This window comes from Mytilus edulis, chromosome 6 (assembly GCF_963676685.1).
Source record: "Mytilus edulis chromosome 6, xbMytEdul2.2, whole genome shotgun sequence".
In the NCBI taxonomy this organism is placed as follows: Eukaryota; Metazoa; Mollusca; class Bivalvia; order Mytilida; family Mytilidae; genus Mytilus; species Mytilus edulis.
Window position 1 is genome coordinate 40927344 of NC_092349.1, and position 24122 is coordinate 40951465.

Here is a 24122-nt window from a genome sequence, read left to right on the forward strand (position 1 = left end):
AAATTCACTGAATGGTTGACTGTTGCATGTTCTAGTTGCAGATCTCTTTGTATATTGCAGTAAGCCTTCCACTGGTCTGAGTATATAATGGTACCAGGTTTCACTGCCTTTTCAATAATGGGTAATAACGTAGCTGCGTCTCTCTTCTCTACTAATTCCATGTAAGTAATGGCAGGTTTGAATGATGTGTCAGCCAGGCCAAATACCCATAATTCTTTCTTAGGTCGTCTACCTCTGTTGTATTTGGACTTGTGGTTGAATAGACTCTCATCAATTTGGACCACCACTCCAGGTCCACCAAGTTCAATAGGTGTGTTGAGAAGCTTTGTGGAGCAGACATCACGTAGGTACTGATACATTTGTATCACAGTTTTTTCACCTATATCAACTTGCTTTACTACTGTATTTACTTTGCTTTCTTGACTCCATAAGTATATAGCATACAACCATTTATTAAGAGTGACCTTGGATTTCTCAAAGAAGGACCCTGTACGGATGGTGCGGTATGTGTGGCGTTTTTGACATCTTTGGTTGGTGCATCTCCATCCAAAACCATCTGATGTTGTTGGTCTAGCAACTAGCTCCATTGGTTTGGTACAGCATGTACAATTACATGAGTCTGCTAATAGTTTGTGGCTTTTCATGAAGTCAATAACTGCTGTAGGGTCACTGTTAAAAATAACATTTGGTGCAAGATCTGTAAAGAAGCTAGCCATATCTAAGTGAGAGGTTTAACATTCAATGAACCACACTATCATTGACCAGTACTTAAAGACACAGATGAGCTTGTGTTTTGAAAGTATAAAACAAATAAAGGAATTTTAAGTAAAATTAGATATTAAAGATCAAAGAGGGATTAACTGAACTCAAAAAGATTAAAGAGGATAATTGAAATTAATCAACAGCTCATTAAATAAAAGCATGCTTCTTTATACCCTAATTAAGATCAAAGAGATACACATATTTTCAAAAGATTATTGTAATTAACTTATATTATTCAAACAATTGTTAATCATATATTAATAATTTATGTGTTTTTCTCATCTTTTAATGGTACTAGTACCTCTTTCATATTTTTAGAGTATAATTTTTTTTTAAAACATTAATCTGTGAAATTATCTTATATTCATAATCTGATAAAGTAAGAAGATAGATGACTATATATATAATATAATATGAAATTATTATAGATATAAATAAAATAATGTTAATATGACACATGTACATGTATGTGTTTTTCTGCTTTTGTTATATATATTTATCTTTTACAGTAAACTATGAAATATGAGCTTAATCATGTTATTTCATGTATTTAGGGAATTATTATCTCCATGAAAGTGTAGGTCATTTCTTAATTAGTTTCCAATTTATTAGATGTTTTTGGTTATTTTTGATCCAATTAACATGATTAATTAGAGCTTGTGTATATTCTTAAATCATTTTTTATCAACCAATGAAAATTACTGTTTTTACAACAGATTAAATCAGAGTACAATAAATAAACTAATATTCATGCCTATCCTCATTAACCACTTTTGATATGGCTGGTATTACACTCCTTTTTCCAGACTTTCCTAAGCAGATGTCTGTATTAGACAGAGTACACATCATTGTAACCAGACACAACAACAATTATTTCATGAACTGGTCAACAGAACAACTAGACCAGGCCAACATATGTGCCATAACTAGACCTCTTAAGCCAATCACAGACTCTTCTTACAAAGAAAATATTAAGAAAAATGAAGTGACAAGAAACAAAAAATTGGCATTCTGTATGGCAAAGGGTGAGGCACATGATCCAGAATCATGGGCTTCACAATTTCTAAAAGATATATCATCTGGTACAATTAAAAGTACAACCAAGGCCAAAGATGCTGCCACAATCCTATGGCGTCAACACTCCAACTCCTATGACAGTAAGAGGGCTGTACAATTACCATCAGAGGAAGCTGGACATGTTGTGAAGAGAAAGAGAAAGTCCACAGAGACTGAATATGAATACAGAAAGAGGAGGGTGGCAGAAATTCCATCTGCTGAAGAAATTGATGACACTAATGCTGACGATACAGCAGCAATCACAGCAATGTCTATACAAAATTCCCTTAAGTATACCATGAGTTTAGGCAAGAAAGAACTTAAAGAAAAGTTAGAAGAAAATAAAGACTTTGTGGAAATACTTGGACAGTATGGTAACATGAAAACAAAAACAACAGAAGACTTGAAGCTTTCATTGATGACAATTGCAGTGTATCACCATTTAAACATGTGAATTTAACAATTGTTATACATCATGCTTTTGTTTTATTATTAGTGCTAAAAGAACATTATCATATATAATATATCAGTATTTAATATCATTATGTTTATAATTAAATTAGTGCTTAATTACCTATATATGTCTAATTATTCAAATACCTTATAATAGTCATGTCATATGTTAATTGCATTATGTGACACATTTAATAAAAGATTAATTACCTATGTATTGTTTATTTACAAAAAAAACAAAAAAAAACACAATACTGGTACAATACTGGAATACAATACTGGTACACAATTTTTATACCAGTATTGTGCACAATACTGGTATACCAGTATTGCGATCACCAACTACAGGAGATCCTGAGATTTTTTAGCCTAAGAATTATTTTTTCATCTTTTTCTTTTGCTTGCCAGACAGACAGGTGATCTTTGCTTTGTGTTCAGTACTTGGTAAAGGTAAAATTTGAAATGTGATGTCATTGGTGTACTTTTGTGTCATTGGAGTTACTGAAGGGTCAGCGATGTTACTATATAAAAATGCCACATTTTTTTATCTTTATTCTTAAATGAAAGTGTTTTTAGGTCGTGAACGAAGGATTATGTATATTAGGGACCGTTCAATATTTATCAGATGGATGGGCCGGTTCAAAATGGGGCGGGGCAAGCACTTTTTTTGTGGAAATATTTGGATGGGCAAGAACTTTTTTTAAAATATTTAGTGGATGGGCCAGAACATATTTTATAGGAAAAATTTTGCTATCAATTTTATTGGTTTGTAGGATATTTCTTTTGCGGGCACTCAAAACATGTCTCAACAAACTGGTAGCTTGGCTCATTTCTGTCAGTTTTAAGGATTTAATTAAGGAATAAAAAGCTAGAATTTTCTGTTCAGACTATCTTTTAAATTATTTTGACCTTATAGAATACCATATTGTTTAATAGTTTATTGCAGTAAAATTTATGGATTTAAGTAATAGGTAACATGGGTAAAAAAAAAAAGCTCAAATTTTTAAATAAGGCTAAATTCATATAGTAAACTTTAAATTTTTTTCTAACTTTTTCAAATCAACTTGGATTTTCCTAAAACTCTACAGCTATTTCATTTATATATTGATCTTATAGAAAGCCAGGTTGCTTGGAAGTTAGGTGTATTGCTGTTAAATTTATAGATTTAATTAATAGGTAAGAAAAAAAAAGCTCAAATTTTAAGTTTAGGCTGAATCTAGTTAGTCATCTTTGAATTTTTTTATAACTTTTTTAAATCAACATGGACTTTCATAAAACTCTACAGCTATTTCATTTATATATTGATCTTACAGAATGCCAGGTTGATTGGTAGTTTGGTGTATTGCTGTCATTCTTATGGATTTAATAAAAAGGTTAAAAAAAAAAAAACTCAAATTTTCAGTTTAGGCTAAATCCAGAGTCATCTTTCAAAAATTTTATAACTTTTTCAAATCAACATGGGTTTTCATAAAACTTTACAGCTATTTCATTTATATATTGATCTTATAGAATGCCTAGTTGTTTGGTAGTTTGGTGTGTTGCTGTCATTCTTATGAATTTAATAAAAAGGTTTAAGAAAAAGCTTAAATTTTCAGTTTTTGGTTATTTCAAGATAGTCATCTTTAATTTTTTTCATAACTTTTTCAAATCAACTTGCATTTTCATAAAACTCTACAGCTATATCATTTTAATATTGATCTTACTGAATGCCAGGCTGTTTAGTACTTTGTTTTTTTGCTGTCATTTTATGGATTTAGTTAATAGGTTGAAAAAAAGCTACAATTTTAAGTTTAGACTAAGTTCAGATGGTCACCTTTCATTTTTTTTCTAACTTTTTTAAATCAACTTAGATTTTCATATAACTGTACAGCTATCTCATTTATATATTGATCTTAAAGAATGCCAGGTTGTTTTATAGTTTTGTGTTAAGCTGTCGTAAAATGCTGCATCAAAGTCAAAAACATGTCTGCCTATATTTGCTTAAGAAGACCATAATTTCTTTTTTGAAAAGTAGAATAGATAAAGGAACATTGATATTTGAACTATAAACAAGTTCTGTTATTAAGACAATAATCAGTAATTCAGTATATGATAATATTGTAACGTGTTCACTAACCGGTGAGAGAACCTTTCTAACCAACCAAACCAAACCAACCAACAGACCAGACAGACACCAACAACAAACCAAAAGAAATAAACAGGAAATATGAATGCTCAGAATTACTACTCCTACCGCTACTGCATACTGCATATCACACAAATATAGTTTCTAGGTCGGCAAATGGTCTCCTTTTTATGTGTGTGTGTAAAACGATGGTATTTTTATATGTAATGTAATCAAGTATCAGATCAGTCTTAGTTTGATGTTCTGAATGTAAACACAAAGTCGCTTCAAATGTATAACAAGTTTTATTCACCAGACATAATATTAATAACAACAGGAACAAGAATGGACAGATATAAATCTCTTAAAGCAGCGATCAATAATTAACAATATTTCGTATAGATTAGACAAACAGAGAATTCTTTAAAACAGCTACACCAAAATCAGCATTCAACAAACACAGATACTATCAGCAACTCTCTATGTAAATACAAGTAAAATACTACGCAAATAAATAAGTCACAATGTTCCTAACCCCTTAACAACAACCCTGACTATTTAAAACAAACGGACACTATTGCCGACTTTACGCACCTTTCTCCTATTTAAAGTTAAAATTCATTATCAAACTTTATTCTCTTTAAAACTATTAAATTTCTGCCTCCGTTAAAAACTGGAAACTGGAACAATTAAATGAACTGCATAAATAATTATATTGCATAAATATTGCAATATTCTGGAACTTAAAAGATATTAAAACTTCTGCTTTAGAAAGACAACTGTACCTTGAAATTTATGAGAAAGTAAATAAAGCTGCTAACCGGCGGCAGGGACAAGCTGGAACTGACGTAAAATACTATAAATCTTACGCTAGTGTTGTTATTTCGCGTGAGAAATATTCCAAATATGGGATGAAATCAATGACCTAATAAGGAGACTTCCTTATAAGGTACATATCTTTGCACTTAACGTCTGATCAAATGACGTCGATACAGCCCAATAACTACGAAAAGGTGCGCAACGTCGGTGCAAAAATAGTTCATAAGAACTTATTACAATAATCGAAATAAAGCTCTCTTCTAAATAAACTTTACATAAAATACTCTAACATGTGTCCGTAATTTGAAAAACATACAAAAATATAACTACAACATGTTCAGGACAGTCTACATATTCTTATACGATTTCTAGGGTCACTATATTTATAATAATACTCGTGACTTCCGGTAACAATGAAAGTGAAAGTAACGTACAATTAATCAAAAGATGCCGGTAAGAAAACAGACGTTTTCTATCGTTCTGGAACATACAATATTAAAACGATTAAACAATATATAGGTAATAATGAAACAGAATACACACATTAACTGCTTTAATAAAATAATACAAAGTACGGTTGGCAGAAATATAGAGAAAACTATGTAGACAATATCAATAAAAATCCAGGCACTGCTATTTGTCAAAAACGTCACATTACCCCCTCCTTACAAACAGAGGTCGCCCCGACCGCGGGTTATACACAACCAAATACGGTAACTGTCGCTACCTGATTTCACATAGACAAGTGGTTCCAAGTTATACATACATTATTATTAGTACTTATAACTATTAAATGACAATATCCATTATAGATAATAAAACAACACTATTTGAGCTTTAAAGTTGTAATGGTGTCCAAAATAAATTATACCCACACATTTACCCGTAATCATTTTAACAACCCATATACATGTAAACTACAATTTTCTTTCTTATTCCCTCCCCTGTTTTAAATTTAGTTTTACAATTCCGAACAATAAATAATAGGTATACACAGAGACATATAATACTAGTATACATTAAGTCCATAGTGGTTTCATGATAACATATCACTACTAGAGAGTCCACTAAATATCTTCTTCGTTGCCGGTCATCAGGATTATTTATGTAGACGAGATCTTGAAAGTTCTTGTGACTGACTTACATACATTAAACATGATGTACTAGTATACAAATAAAATATTACATGTACCTATACTGTTCCACTTGCATATTTTCAAATTTGGATATAAAGTTAATACTTAAACAATTACAATTTTATAATATGAACTATACTTAAAAGAAAAACATTTGAATTCTAAATTCTAAACATCTATTTTAAAAATACCATTTAAAAAACGTACTACCTATCGTTGCTATCTTACCAAATGTTACTAGATAATTGTAAGCTTGGCATACAACCAACACCAATATCACACGTACAGGTGAGCAAGATACAGACCAAACGGGAGACATGACAGGAACTAAACAGGATACAGTCGGCACTAGAGATGACAGGAACAAAACAGGATACAGTCGACACGAGAGAAATGCCAGGAACTGAACAATATACATACATGACAGGAACTAAACAGTATACAGACGGAACATCGGCAAAATAACAAATTTTATTTATATCATCCTCGTGAGAGTAAATAGAACCTACATACTCGTACACGGCTGCAAGCACATTATTTTCTGTAAAACTTGCTAACTTATATATATCAATAAGTCTTAGAGGAACAAAAACCTTTTTTCGATTAAGCTATATAAAAATAGTACAAGCCAACAAGAGACCTTGTTCCATGAGAACGAGACAATTAATAAATGAATCTGTCTCTTAAAAAGATTTAATGACAATCATGTTCAGAATCCGCTGGAACAAACACATATTCAGCAACTCAGATTCTGCAAACTTACTGCTCTGCACATTCGCTATTTGACTTAATTGACTTGCTTCCCACAGGTAAAACTTCCCTTTCCAAGTCTAAACTACAGTTATGATTGGACAAAATAATATAAAAATCAAATCTTAATATTACTTGTGACTCAATATCAGTCACAGTCATCTCATGTTTTATAATTTAAAACCAATATCAAAAATAAATTCAGCATTTCCCAGGGGCGGAAAATACTACTATCGGTCATGTTTCACCGACTTGTAAATTCAGGTCTATCTGTCTCAGGAATCTGATGAAATTTCCAAGAGTTACAATTAATATAGTAGATCCTGTATCGATCACACAAGTAGGAGGAATACTTGCCGCCTGAGCATATAAAAATAGAAAACATTATAAAATTTATTACTTTTCTATGAGAAATTATTGTTAAAGTGGTTATATTCATTAAAATGAGGAGGAGGTTCACAATTCGGCACTGATGTAAATTTCACTGCCACTATCTGACAAAATCTGGTACCTGCCCCGTAGCCCCGCCGGCTCCTGCAGAAGCGCGGTCGAAGTCTCACCCCTTGGATGCACAGGCCCAGGTACACTCCCGGGTTACTGGAACTCCTCTGTGGACCCCTCAGCAGCATTAGCACAACCCTGATCTGAGTAGGGTCCAAAGATCAGTACTACTAATGTGGTGTAGCCCCTTGTTGCCCGATGCCACCAGTTCGCGATTACTCCGCCCCTGCACCTGCCTAGGATGTGAAGGCGGATATAGAATATCCACAGAGTCCGAACCATCTGTCTCTACCCTAAACTCCTCGCTCAGCATTTAAATATCTGACGTAAGTCTGCATTGTCCCTTAATTGAATATCCCCTTAATCTCATGAGAGGGGTGGAGTTCCAGTCGTCCCTACCACCAGCACCGGTATAACGTTAAAGCCGCTGAGGTGTTCTGCTAGTCATCTCTCTACCGCACTGTCACTGCCCTCTCACCAATTAAATCATAAAAATAAAAATGAACAACATATTTATAAAGGATCTTTTAATTCCACTTTGAAACTGTAGAATCCTGTCGACGACGCCAAATGTAACGTGTTCACTAACCGGTGAGAGAACCTTTCTAACCAACCAAACCAAACCAACCAACAGACCAGACAGACACCAACAACAAACCAAAAGAAATAAACAGGAAATATGAATGCTCAGAATTACTACTCCTACCGCTACTGCATACTGCATATCACACAAATATAGTTTCTAGGTCGGCAAATGGTCTCCTTTTTATGTGTGTGTGTAAAACGATGGTATTTTTATATGTAATGTAATCAAGTATCAGATCAGTCTTAGTTTGATGTTCTGAATGTAAACACAAAGTCGCTTCAAATGTATAACAAGTTTTATTCACCAGACATAATATTAATAACAACAGGAACAAGAATGGACAGATATAAATCTCTTAAAGCAGCGATCAATAATTAACAATATTTCGTATAGATTAGACAAACAGAGAATTCTTTAAAACAGCTACACCAAAATCAGCATTCAACAAACACAGATACTATCAGCAACTCTCTATGTAAATACAAGTAAAATACTACGCAAATAAATAAGTCACAATGTTCCTAACCCCTTAACAACAACCCTGACTATTTAAAACAAACGGACACTATTGCCGACTTTACGCACCTTTCTCCTATTTAAAGTTAAAATTCATTATCAAACTTTATTCTCTTTAAAACTATTAAATTTCTGCCTCCGTTAAAAACTGGAAACTGGAACAATTAAATGAACTGCATAAATAATTATATTGCATAAATATTGCAATATTCTGGAACTTAAAAGATATTAAAACTTCTGCTTTAGAAAGACAACTGTACCTTGAAATTTATGAGAAAGTAAATAAAGCTGCTAACCGGCGGCAGGGACAAGCTGGAACTGACGTAAAATACTATAAATCTTACGCTAGTGTTGTTATTTCGCGTGAGAAATATTCCAAATATGGGATGAAATCAATGACCTAATAAGGAGACTTCCTTATAAGGTACATATCTTTGCACTTAACGTCTGATCAAATGACGTCGATACAGCCCAATAACTACGAAAAGGTGCGCAACGTCGGTGCAAAAATAGTTCATAAGAACTTATTACAATAATCGAAATAAAGCTCTCTTCTAAATAAACTTTACATAAAATACTCTAACATGTGTCCGTAATTTGAAAAACATACAAAAATATAACTACAACATGTTCAGGACAGTCTACATATTCTTATACGATTTCTAGGGTCACTATATTTATAATAATACTCGTGACTTCCGGTAACAATGAAAGTGAAAGTAACGTACAATTAATCAAAAGATGCCGGTAAGAAAACAGACGTTTTCTATCGTTCTGGAACATACAATATTAAAACGATTAAACAATATATAGGTAATAATGAAACAGAATACACACATTAACTGCTTTAATAAAATAATACAAAGTACGGTTGGCAGAAATATAGAGAAAACTATGTAGACAATATCAATAAAAATCCAGGCACTGCTATTTGTCAAAAACGTCACAATATGTTTACTAGTCCAAGAGTTATTGTCCCTTAATTTAAATTATTTCCTTTATTTTAAATCAATATTGTATTTGAGGCTGTACATATAAAATCAAATCTGTACATGTATATTCATACTGGTTTTGAAAATCAATAAAATGTATGGTTCTGATACACACATAGATATATACATAAAGAATTAACTAGCACATTTTAAATTTTGTATAAAGTCTATTCTTTGATTTCAAGACATAAAAATTTAAAAACTTAAAAATAGAAAAAGAACCTAAATCATTTTTGATTGTCTTAGAGTTTTAGAGGGGCAAGGACTTTTTTTATAGATTTTTTTAGATGGGCAAGGAATTTTTTTCAGAATTTAAAAGTATGGGCAATAACTTTTTTAATGAAACAATATTAAGAATGCACCGGCCCATCCATCTGATAAATATTGAACGGTCCCTTATTATCATTTAAATTATACAATTCACATAATAGTCAGTTTAAGTGTTTTTTTTTGTATTTACAAGGGCCATTATGGCATAATTAGGACAGCCAACTTTTTTACGACAATGTATTCTGAACTTTATGTTTAAATAGAATGCACAGCTATGTGAATAATGTCAATAAGTTGTAATTTAAACCTAAACAACAAATTGGAACAGTTTTTTTATGTTAAACAATAATATTTAGTACCTTAATGTATGCCTTCAAATTGGTACATAACACCATTGACACGATTTTTTCAAAGGATGACCTAAAATGGTTAAATTTGAAGAAACTCATTTTTCCCATTGCATATTTTCTGAATATCGTTGCTACCATACTATAGAATTACGGGACACATTTAAAAGTTTTAAACAATGACATCACTTTTCAAAATATTACCTCGTCGAAATTTGCACTTTTTTTTTTCAAAAATGACCCATATATATTTGAGTAATACTTTTCTTTAACACTGAATTATAATCTTTTGTTAATTTTTGTGATTTTTGTCAACTTTGAATTGACAGATAGGAGACTAATTAAGGTTTGTTTTTATTGCAATTAATAATTGAGTATAGCTGTAGGGAAATATATATGATAAAAGATAAATCGGGCGCACTACGTTTGCGCGCATTTGGGGATTAAAGTATTTTACGTATATTGTGTTAATTCAAATTTTTTAATTGTTCATATTGAATTCTAAAATCAATTTAAAACCCCGTTATATATATCATGTATATCTTAAGTTCAAGTTATGATAAATGGGCTATGTCACAGATTTCTTAAACTTTTGTCTACACCTTTGACTTGTTGAATTATATATGAAAATCGAAAAAAAATATGCGTCTTTATCTCCTTTTTCCCTGCCTAAGAAGAGACTTGGACAAACTGAAGGGGTACTGATAATTGTCATAATTGAACAAATTGATAAATAAATAAGTATTATTACCTAAAATTGAGAATGGAAATGGGGAATGTGCCAAAGAGACAACAACCCGACCATTGAAAAAAACAACAGCAGAAGGTCACCAACAGGTCTTCAATGTAGCGAGAAATTCCCTCACCCGGAGGTGTCCTTCAGCTGACCCCTAAACAAATATATACTAGTTCAGTGATAATGAACGCCATACTAATTTCCAAATTGTACACAAGAAACTAAAATTAAAATAATACAAGACTAACAAAGGCCAGAGGCTCCTGACTTGGGACAGGCACAAAAATGCGGCGGGGTTAAACATGTTTGTGAGATCTCAACCCTCCCCCTATACCTCTAGCCAATGTAGAAAAGTAAACGCATAACAATACACACATTAAAATTCAGTTCAAGAGAAGTCAGAGTCTGATGTCAGAAGATGTAACCAAAGAAAATAAACAAAATGACAATAATACATAAATAACAACAGACTACTAGCAGTTAACTGACATGCCAGCTCCAGACTTCAATTAAACTGACTGAAAGATTATGATTTCATCATATGAACATCAGGCACAATCCTTCCTGTTAGGGGTTTAGTATCATACCATCATAACATAACCTGTGTCATGCCAACAACTGGTTTTTGAATAAATGTGTTTAGTTCCGATGCAAAGAGCCTATAAGTGAATCAATATTAACGCCTAAATATGCAATCTTTAATGACCTGACAACAGTATCGTAACTATATCCCTTCTTAATAAGTCTATTCAAAGGTTTTGTTAGTTTTTGAGGTGAATACTGACACCTTTGTGCTTTATAAAGAATTTCCTGTATTTTCCCTAAAATATTATTGATTGAATTCTTTCAAAATAGGTGCCTTGGGAGACTTAGACTAACGGATGGGGTACTGATACTTGTAAATAATTGAACAAATTATAAATAATAACGTATTATGACCTGTATTTACCTGAGTTTACCTGTCAAAAAAATGCGCACAAATGTAACAAAAGCTGCGCACAAACATAATGATTTTTGCACGCAAATGTAATGGTAATGCGCGCAAACGTAATGCACCGGATAAATCAGACATGAAAATTTATCTAATTAGCACAAACTAAATTAAAAGTTGGACAAATATGTTGTTTAAAATTTATTTAAAATGTATTTGGACTGGACATGTAAAATGCAATGATTTTTAGAACTTATATATATATTGTTTAAAATTTGATTAAACATTTCTATTAGAATTTAACATAGTTTTAACTGGTTACTTTATTTCATCCATATTTTAACTTCCATAAACTGCACCTTGGAATACATACATGTATCAAGTACATGAAGTATGAAAGAGGTCAGAAGACAAACAAAAAACTCTTTATAAATCTTTATTAAATTTAATTCAAAAAAAATAATTCAGAGATCATTGGTGATAAAGTGTAATGTATAATAACCAGTGACACAATGTTCATGTATGTATATTTAGTGAAATTTGGTGTTTATTAAATAGATGAAGTTTAAAGTTATCATTTTATAATGTAACAAATAAAATACTTTCTCAAAAATGCTATAGATATATTTATCGTTTATTCATTCACATCATTCAAAATGTTTTGTTTTGAAATTCATTGTAATCAGATGTAATCATGATTACTTTGCCAATGTAATCATTAATTTAATTAGATACTTTCAGAAATGATGTAATCATTAATTTAATTTAATCCTACAAATGACAAAGTAATTGTAATTTAATCAATTACATTGCAAGTAATTGGACCCATCTCTGGTGACAGCGAGGGGTAAAATAACAGCATAAAGGGCAATTCTTTTGGATCAAAGCGCTCTAGATGAAGGCAAATATTTGCCATTCCCATAAATTAACGCAATATTAACTTGATGTAAGGAACAGAGTAAATTGAATTAGTGACATGCTTAAAGTATTTACAATAGCGTATTAAGATAGGTTTTGATGAATTTAAATGAAAATTTTACTTATATGTCTTATATTTATAAAAAAAAAAATGGCTTGTAACACATTTTAGCATCGCTTGTTTACGTTTCCTTAATGTGATTATTATCTGTTTCACAAGTATGTATTTCCAGTAAAATGGTTATATTCTTCCATCATTGTTCTATGACGTCAGTTAGCTTATTCATAAAAACGCATAGGACGTTGGAGTACGATCGGAACAGCATTAACAATACACAGGTGTGTACGTACTCAAAGCATATGAAGCATGTCATGTCTGAATTCAATTTATTTCATGAGGGCCTGTGGGAATATTAATTTTGTAGCTTCCTGTGTGACCTTCTTTTATTGAAGAATTATTATTATTATCATGACTATTGATATTATACTGTTTTTACTATAAATATGTGTGCAATTATTTCTGAATTTACAGTAATGTGAATTGACTATTAACTTTTTGATTTTGTAGCATTCCATTCCACCATTTACGACAAAGAGTAGATCCCATTCCAAGAAAGTATTAAGTGTTCCTCCACAAGGTTTATCTCATCCATCAAGCTCATCTCATATACCTTCAACTCTTTCACTCAAACACTATAATGAGGCAAATTCTCTTAAAGATTATGAATATAAATATGGATCTTATTCACGGGACATAGATAAAACACCAAAGAACAATGATGTACCTAAAGAGGACAATAAATATGTACAAATATTCCAGGATGTATCTAAAGAGGAAAAGAAATATGTACAAATATTAAAGGATGATAATCTAATCTCATTACCTAATAATCATTTAGAAAATATGAGACATGAAAATCAGCATTCAGAAAACTCTAAATATCTTGGTTTACATCAATCAGATTCAAACACGGGAACCAGAAATCCTTCTGATCACAACCATAGCAGATCACTTAATCCAATCAGTTCACTATTAACTAACAACCAATCCTCTAAGGTACCTGAGGGTGTAGATGATTCTTTTCATGGTCTGTTTAATAAACATTCTAAACATTCTGCAAACCATGTGAAGGAGTTGTTTAATTCTGAACCAAAAGACAAAAAAGAGGACAATTCAAAGAGAAACAAGACGAATCATACTGGGTCATTCAGAGTTCAGACTGACAGTGTAAAGGAAGTTGTTGATAACAATGACAATGCTCCTGGAAGTCCAAGGGGTTACTTTAGACATGGTAATGGAAAGCTGACAGAACAGTTTTCTCTGAAGGTAAGTTCTTCTAAAAGCATGAGCAATTTTGGAGTCTTTTTGGTGTTCATTCAGAAAATGATAATGCATTTAAAAATGGCATCTTGACATCACCAACAAAGAGATATATACAGACACTTTACGCTTTTATCGGTAATAAATTACAGTATTAAACCTTAAATTGCATGTTTTCTAATAGGCTGTGATAGCAGAATTTAAAAGGATGTCCAAAGACTTAGATTTATGAACTGAAAAAAGATCTAAAGAATCACAGACAAACTCTGCCAAAATCACAGTAGTTTTTAAGGAACTATATACATTGTGTAGTTCTTTAAAGTCTCAGTATGATAACTCTTTTTCTAGCTAATAGCAGGTTAGGCTTGGTATTATGTCACTTTTTATGGATTCTTACATGTATTCCTTGTATATTTTAAATCAAATGGTTGAATAGGACAAGCACACTTTCTATTATCTTAATTATTTTTTTAGTTAAATAATCAAGAATTCTCTTAATATTCTATTAAATGACATAATAAAGGCACATTTACCCAATGGAACTTACCTAAAATAAATCAAATCAAATATATATAGAGCAATAACTGCCCTCCTCTATGCAAAAAAAAATACAAGATTTGGTTTGGAAGTTTGGCTGTACCTTTGGGTATGTGCATTCATTGTAGGCTGTCACAATACATCTACTTCATGTACTTAATGATATCAGTGGCGGATCCAGGGGGAGGGTTCCGGGCGTTGGACCCCCCGCTTTTACAAATGTTGACATGTATCACAATACAATTGTGACAGTAATATATTTATAAGATACACATTAAATTATTTACAAATGTTGATAAGATACATAATCAATACTAACCCTTGAATTAATACATGCACTCATGTAGTATACTTTTAGAAATAATTCACGGAAGCCATATTTTGTTAGAAATTTACACATGGCCTGGGTCATCATATTTAAATTTTATTCTGAGTGTTTGTGTCGTTTGTGGTTTTTAACTGGATTTTTGAAGGAAAAATTGGTTATTGATTTGAGGATGTACAGCCCCTGGTGACACCGGGCTGCTGCCAAAAACAGTGTCCATTCATTGATATGGAAATTCTTTGACAAATATTTTTTAAATTAAGATATGTTGTTTCCTGTGACCATGGTGACCAAATGAAGGTAAAGTATAATTTTCAGGATTTTAGCTTTTTTCGTTGTTAAGTTATATCCTTTCCAATAGTCAAAGTGGTACTTATTATGTGATTGAGTTATTTCCATATGAACAGAAATGATAAGTTACAGATTTTTTATAGACATTGTATTAATGTTTATAAATCCTTATTTAAAGGGCTGGGCACTCAGTGGGCAGTCACTTACCGACTGTGCAAGGGCTGTATAGCCAGTCAAGGTCGTTAAAAACTTCCATTTGTTGTTGGGCAGTCACTCCTATAAAGAGTAACACCCTACTTAGTACTACCTATATCAGCGAAATGTGTCTTAATAGTAAATCTTGCCTTTCTAATCAATTTTGTGATTTTTAAAAAGTGTCTATTTTATCTATTATAGTTTTTTTTCATGTAAGGCAAAACCCCCCAAAAATGACAAAAAAATCACCATTAAATGGCAATAACTTCAAGGAGACATCAGATGATTTCCTCTACCTTGTCTTCATTTTTTTTATCCTCTTTTGTGTTTTGAGCAAAAGCTAAAAAAATAGTGAGTCTAAACAGACTAAATGACCAGCAAAGCATGCTTAAAAAAAGGAAAAACATATATATGAACACAGTTAAATAAACCAAGATCTGATTTTTCAATATAAAACAAATATTTTTGTAAACAGATATGTAACAATTGTCAATTTTTGCTACATTTCTGAGTATTGGGAAGTCTTTTTGCCATTTATTAAAAATGTTCAGACACTTTCAACTACCAAAATCAATATTGGATTCTTTATTGAATTAACAAATTAACAATTTCATGAATTTGTGGACTCTTATAAGATATATACGTTTGTATTCAATAATAAAAAAAAAAGTGTGGCAAATGACTGAACAACATGTGTAGTATTTTTTGTTTTCATTGTCTTTTTTGAATTACAGGGAAACAGTTTAAGTATGGATACATCAACTATAAATAAGCAAAGACGTGAGATTCAGATGCTGGTTGGTGAGTTGACAGATCGTGATCGAGAACTTAATGAGATGACACAAGCACATCAGCATCAGTTACAGGCATGGGAACAGGACAGACATAGGCTATTAGCACTTGAAGAAAAATGTCATCAATATCAAGGTATTATATTCATGAACTATTTGGATGATTTGAACATTGTTTGTTCTGTTATTTCTATATCTTTATACAAACAAAAATATGTGTGCACCGATGAAAGGTCAACACCCTTGTCAATACTTTCAATGGTGATGGAAGTGTTAAACGACCTTGACTGGCTTTACAGCCCTCACATGGCTGGTAATACTTTCAAATTGAGTCGAACTGATTTATATACTCAGTTTCATAAACTGGTTACAATTCTATTAAAATTTAAAGAAGTGTTGTGGTTGTTTCCATTTCACTAGTTTAATACTATCATACATTTTCTCATATGGTTATGGTTTGTTATATATTTTTCACATGCAGAGATATTTGTAGTATCACACTACATGGAGTGTGATGCAAAGGAATAGGGAAAAAAGGGCTCTTATTTGGCCTAAATATTCCTGCAAATTTATAAGTTATCGTACATATTCTTACATTTGTCCAAACTAGACTCAGGTACAAGGTATTTAGAAAACATAAGCAAATTTTATATTGAATGGGTTACCCTGGCAACAAACGATGACAAAATTTGCATATTTTTTTATCATTTATAGATTTGCCTTGTTTTTCATCAAATTTTAAGTATATTTTCGATTAAAAAGTATGTGCACACCGAATAAACAACTTTATATTTGGTGAGATTATGTAAATAGTTATAATAAAGCTTTCCTTAAATAATTTTGTTGTTTCTTGGCTACACATGATGTTTCCTCAAAGGGAATAAAGTTGGACAACTACAAAAATTCTGTATTTTCATCTTATTTATGGAAATGGTAAATATTATGACGTTATTGTGACGTCATCAGATAAAAATCTTAAAGGGGCACTAGCTGTCAAAATCACATTCACAGATTTGACTGAAATTCTCATATTTGAAAGTTATTACACACTAAATTACATTTCCAACTTATAATAAGTCTAAAATAAACAGTTAACAGTGCATATACTTGATTATATATATCAGCATTTCATGTGTATTTTCGTCTAGAAGCCATCTAATTAACTATTGAGATGGCCCCCAAAACTACAGACGGTCACATGACACGATATACACATAAACAAAAATAAAATACCAGTAGAAATAAAATAAACTGGTCATAGGTTTATTAATTACTATAGTGAAATTAATAATTTGAGTTGATATCAAGCGATATCCAATATAAATCACTAGTTATGAAACTTATAATTATATGTTAAACATTTCATTTACTCTTATGCCTAGTTTACACCTACATTTAACTTGAATTGAAATATGTTTTTGTTAATAAGAATTAGTTAATTGGCACTAATTGGAATTAAACTATGGTGTGGAAGCTTTCTAAATTGTAATTTGAATCTAATCTGCTAATTGTAATCAATCAATTGATAATGCGAATTAAAATTCAATATCATTCCGACAGTAAAGCAAATTTGACACGTATTGCAATTGGTATTTGAATTGACGTTTGGATGTTAAACGATTCTAGTGCCAATTAAAGTAATTAGAAGTAGTAAACACAAATTGAATTCGAAATTACATGTAAACGCAGCATTAATATAGTAGGGACCCTCAATAAAAATTATTTTGTCAACATTTAAATGCAGTCAACTACTTTACACTTACAGAGGAGGTCAAGCACAGAACTAAACAGTTAAGACAAGCCATTGCACAGCTAAGGTCAATGAGAAATGAAACTACATCACAAAACTCAACATTGGAGACAACACAAGATCAACTGAATAGAATTACAGAGGAAAATTCACGACAGGTCAAATATGTGCAGGATTTAAAGGTATAAGATGATTCCTGCAAATATTTTATGTGGGTGAACTCAGTAGAATAGATTTGAATTTTGTACAAAATGTAGAGATCTACTAAACAACAGGATTTCTGTTTTATTTAAAAAGATAAATTTTGATAGTAACCCGTTTTGACTGAATGTTATAAGTACCAGTACTGAGCTGCTTGTTTCAAAGTTGAAAGTTTTGATGTGCATTTACCAATTTTTAAACAATTGATGTTTCAGTAGTAATATCTTGTAAAGAAATCTACTACTGATTGGGAAATTTAACAGGAGATAATAAATCTGATTTCTGATCTGAATCTAATTTGCGTTATGTCCTGTATCAAGTAATTGATGATGCTAATCTTATAGGAAGGCATTTCACAAGGAAAAAACTAAATACTTTTAACAATAAATGATATTAGAGAGCAACTATTATATCAAAATAAAAATGTTTTAAGATATCTGCTGCAACTCAAACATGAAGCTTTTCATAGAGCTAATTCAATGAGCATACAAAAAAAAATGCCTAATAGCTAATTCAGAGCAATACCTATTAATTCCCTTAACATATATATGTGAAAGGACTCTCTTAGGGTGTTAAATGATAACCTGAAAATTTATAGGGTTCTGATGGTTTTATATAACTATAGATGAAAATAAACTCACTGCTGGTCAGTGAGTTTGATGGTAACATTGAAATTGGCACAAATACAAATATAACAAGTAGCTGCATACATGTAGTTAGTAAAAAATTATTAAGCTGAATCTAGTTATATATTATCTGTAAGTATGGGTATCTATATATTGAATAATCTGGACATACAGATAGAAGTCTTGACAGGTTAATGTTCAGGAAAATTCTATATCAACAAAGCCATAAAGAAAACTCAACTTAATCACCAATTAATCATCAGATTTTTATGCCCCATCTGTTCGTTCATCCATTCTTTTATTAATAAGATTACCCTTTACATTTAACTACATAATGTAGTAACATAAACCACTTATATGTATCATACTATTTAATTAAATCATAGATTACTGTTTTATATATATATATTATATCAATATCTTTAATACTTACATGTATATATGAAGAATACTTTATTACCGAATATATGGAATAGGCTAATATTTTTGTATTTCAAAATTAATATGGATAAATAACTGTTAATGTCAGAACTTAATGGTAAAAACATAATTCAATTGACATAACTTATCATGTTCATGTTAAGTTCATGTTGGGTTTTTATTTTTTTTGCGGTTTTTTGGCTACCTACCTGTCTGAATGTGTCTGAAAAATAATTGATATATGTTTCAATAGTGCTAATTATTACATTGGTTGCAATGAATTACATTGATTTCCGAGTGAAATAAAAACAGATAATTTCACATGTGAAACAAACAAGGTTATTTCACTCTCTGCCGTTATACAACAATATACAATTATGGCCTGCTGAGGAGGTGAATATCCAAAATGGTCAACCTGAGTATGGGTTATTTCACGAGGGCCTTAGCCAGAGGGGAATAACCCTTACTCAGGTTGACCATTTTGGATATTCACCGACTCAATGGCCCATAATTGTTTTATTTTACCGAGCAAATATAATTCTATTAAAAGTAAAATATTGGAACAGATTGTCAAAACACTTACGTTAGAAAACTATTTTGAATCTACTGACATTTCGTGTATGTACAACAAAGGTAGACTCTTATATAGATGGCCATATCATGAAAAGGACCCTTTACAAGAGACATCGTCGACACTAGATGAATTTCCCAGTCTTGTAAGGTCATGTTTCGTCATCACTTGATGGACTTCTAACCTGGCCGTTGCCATATTTGTTTTTGTTTATCTGACTTTCAGTGACATCATACTTTATAGGGAGTCAACTCTTGATCATTGAGTACGACAAGGGTTATTAACTGGTGAATGATAGGGTTGTTCGATGGAGGCTTCAATTTGTTAGGGTTATTCTGAGGGGAATAATAGGGTTGTTTGATGGAGGCTTCAAATTGTTAGGGTTATTCAGAGGGGAATTATAGGGTTGTTCAACGGAGGCTTCAGTTTATTAGGGTTATTCAGCAGGGAATTATAGGGTTGTTTAATGGTGACTTCAATTTGTTAGGGTTATTCAGAGGGGAACAATAGGGTTGTTTGAAGGATACTTCAATTTGTTAGGGTTATTCAGAGGGGAATAATAGGGTTGTTTGATGGAGGCTTCAATTTGTTAGGGATATTCAGCAGGGAATAATAGGGTTGTTCAATGGAGGCTTCAATTTGTAAGGGTTATTCAGCGGGAAATTATAAGGTTGTTCAATGGAGGCTTCAATTTGTTAGGGTTATTCAGTGGGGAATTATAGGGTTGTTCAATGGAGACTTCAGTTTGTAAGGGTTATTCATCGCTCTTGCCACTTTTTGGAAAAACATTGAAATTTAACGATGAGACATGATTCTGTTTTAACCAATCAACTATTTACTATGTAAGATGTAATAATAGGAGTTGTCAAGAAGTTGTTGATAACATGGGATCCAAACAAATTGTGAATGCATAGAAAAAGATATAATTCCTTACAATTTCTACATTAATTTCAATAAAAAAAAAGCTTTTTGCCAAAATAATAATCAAAGAATTCAAATATTGAAAAATATTCAACTTGTGACCGAACAACACTGATGATTAACTCATGTGCTACGTTAATTAATGTGTGTTCGGTCACTCCTTGAATATTATACAATTACTGTCTTTTGATGAGGTAAATATTATACAATTACTGTCTTTTGATGAGGTAAATATTATACAATTACTGTCTTTTGATGAGGTAAATATTATACAATTACTGTCTTTTGATGAGGTAAATATGCGGTTTTATTGACTTTTGAAAAAATGATATTCACTGAGGCCAACGGCCGAAGTGAATATCAGTTTTTCAAAAGTCAATAAAACCCCATATTTACCGAAACAAAAGACAGTAATTGTTTTATTCCATATTCCGAGAAAAGAAAATGTATTTAATGACAAACATATACCAAAACAAATTTTACACGAAACATTTTACCATAACGTTGCATGTAAAAGCGCATGACGTTTAGCGCGGTGAATAACACTTTCTCAGGTGAATATGCTTTTTTATTCAAAATCCAATTCATATAGGGAAACCTACTAAAATAATTCCAATATAGAATAAGATGTTTTATAGACTTTTGAAAAACTGATATTCAATGAGGCCAAACCACATATTTACCGAAACAAAAGACAGTAACTGTTTTATTCCATATTCCGAGAGAAATGTATGGAATGGAAATTATATACCAAAACCAATTGTACATGTAACATTTTTTTACCAAAATTATGCTCGTAGTAACACGCGATGTTTTGCACGGTGAATATACTTTTTCCGCAGGGGGAATATGCTATTTATCAAAATCTCATTCATATACAAAAACCGACTAAATTTTTATCAATATGGAATAATTTTCATTATTTGAATTCTTCGATTAGTTATTTTATAATTATCTGATATTTTAACAAAAACTTTTCATAAATCAAATATCTGCTTTTATTTTATTAATAGAAAAATTACCCCTTGCTTTGGAGTTGTAAATTTGTATATTTTATCGTTCAATATATATACAGGATGAAAATACAAGATTAAGAAGTGTATTAAAAGACATATCCAGTATAAAGGGACAGTTTCAAGCCAGAGAACAGGAGCTTATCACTAAAATTAAACTGAAGGTTTGTTGAACTTGACTAAATTTCATAGATTATTACACTACTTTTTATAAGGGGTTCTCTGCATCAAGCAGCTCATCAAGTAGTGTTTTGATCTTTTCATTTGTCCTCTTTTTCAACACGTAGAGCACAAAATATACAAATACATGGATGTATTTATTTTTACTTCTTAAATAATTTAGTGTGTATGTAATTCATCAACACTAAGTTAGTTTTTATACGCCCGTCGTCTTTTAGACGGGACGTATTATGGTATACCGTTGTCCGTCCGTCCGTCCGTCCGTCCGTCCGTCCGTCGTCCACACTTCGGACAATAACTCAAAAACACTTTCACCAATTTCCATGAAACTGAAGTGAATTGTTTATATCTATTGACGTAAGCTCCCTTTCATTTTTTTTTTATTTCAGATTTTAAGTTTTGGATTTATGGGGCTTTATTCATAAAAAAGGGGGGATTTTCAACACTTCGGACAATAACTCAAAAAGGCTTTCACCAATGTCCATGAAACTTTGGTGAATTGTTTATATCTATTGATGTAAGCTCCCTTTCAATTTTTATAAATTTCAGATTTTAAGTTTTGGATTTATGGGGCTTTATTCATAAAAAAAAGGGGGGATTTTCAACACTTGGGACAATAACTCAAAAAGGCTTTCACCAATGTCCATGAAACTTTGGTGAATTGTTTATATCTATTGATGTAAGCTCCCTTTCAATACACCTTATCGCTATTCCCGGCTGACCCTGCCGCTTGAACTTTTGACGCATACAACAATCACTTTTTCATTGTGGCGTCAGCTATTTTGTATTATGACGTCATAATTTTACGGGAACCTGTGTGATATCCAGTAATGGCGGACAAATAGCGATAAGGTGTATTTTTATAAATTTCAGATTTTAAGTTTTGGATTTATGGGGCTTTATTCATAAAAAAAAAGGGGGGATTTTCAACACTTGGGACAATAACTCAAAAAGGCTTTCACCAATGTCCATGAAACTTTGGTGAATTGTTTATATCTATTGATGTAAGCTCCCTATCAATTTTTATAAATTTCAGATTTTAAGTTTTGGATTTATGGGGCTTTATTCATAAAAAAAAAGGGGGATTTTCAACACTTCGGACAATAACTCAAAAAGGCTTTCACCAATGTCCATGAAATTTTGGTGAATTGTTTATATCTATTGATGTAAGCTTAAGCTCCCTTTCAATTTTTATAAATTTCAGATTTTAAGTTTTGGATTCATGGGGCTTTATTCATAAAAAAAGGGGGATTTTCAACACTTCGGACAATAACTCAAAAAGGCTTTCACCAATGTCCATGAAACTTTGGTGAATTGTTTATATCTATTGATGTAAGCTCTTTTTCAATTTTTATAAATTTCAGATTTTAAGTTTTGGATTTATGGGGCTTTGTTCATAAAAAAGGGGGATTTTCAACACTTCGGACAATAACTCAAAAAGGCTTTCACCAATGTCCATGAAACTTTGATGAATTGTTTATATCTATTGATGTAAGCTCCCTTTCAATTTTTATAAATTTCAGATTTTACATTTCCGTGTTATGAATTTTTATGCTTAAAAAGGGGGGATTTTCCAATTTTGGGACAATAACTAACACTTTCACAAAATTTTATGCAACTTTGATAAATTGTTTATATTTATTGACATAAGCTCCCTTTCCATTTTTATAAATTTTAGATTTTACGTTTTCTTAAGTAATGAATTTTTATACTTAAAAAAGGGGGATTTTATGAAACTTTGGTGAATATATTAATGTAACATCCCTTTTGATTTGTATATATATTTCTAGTTGATCATATAAATTCATTTAAAGCATAAAAGACAAGTTAAAAAGAGCAACGGGAGTATCATGCGCTAAAGCGCAGCCCTTTATTTTGTATGGTGTATCATGAATATCTTATAAGCTGACGTATGTTTAGATATCTGTTCCCTGCAGTAATTTGCTTGGTTGATATTGCAGATAATTGTTTCTCTTTTAATGGATAGTAAGAAAGGTAATACACAGAACAACTAAAAATACTAAAATGATGGTATAAATTTCTTCAACATAAGCCAGGTCTAAGTAATAAGTATGTGTTCTGAATTACTTTTGTTATTAAAAG

General features: G+C 31.4%; 1 protein-coding gene across 10 annotated transcripts in view; it reads left to right on the forward strand.

Annotated features, from left to right (window-relative positions):
* The window catches only part of LOC139527655 (coiled-coil domain-containing protein 62-like), a 69210-nt gene that overhangs the window by 9014 nt on the left and 36074 nt on the right, over window positions 1-24122 (forward strand). For all 10 annotated transcript variants that reach the window (XM_071323190.1, XM_071323193.1, XM_071323192.1 and 7 more), the window contains exons 4-7: window positions 13446-14204; window positions 16281-16473; window positions 18103-18269; window positions 21902-22003. In XM_071323190.1, the coding sequence (XP_071179291.1) occupies window positions 13446-14204; window positions 16281-16473; window positions 18103-18269; window positions 21902-22003 (1221 nt within the window). The remainder of the gene's footprint in view (window positions 1-13445; window positions 14205-16280; window positions 16474-18102; window positions 18270-21901; window positions 22004-24122) is intronic.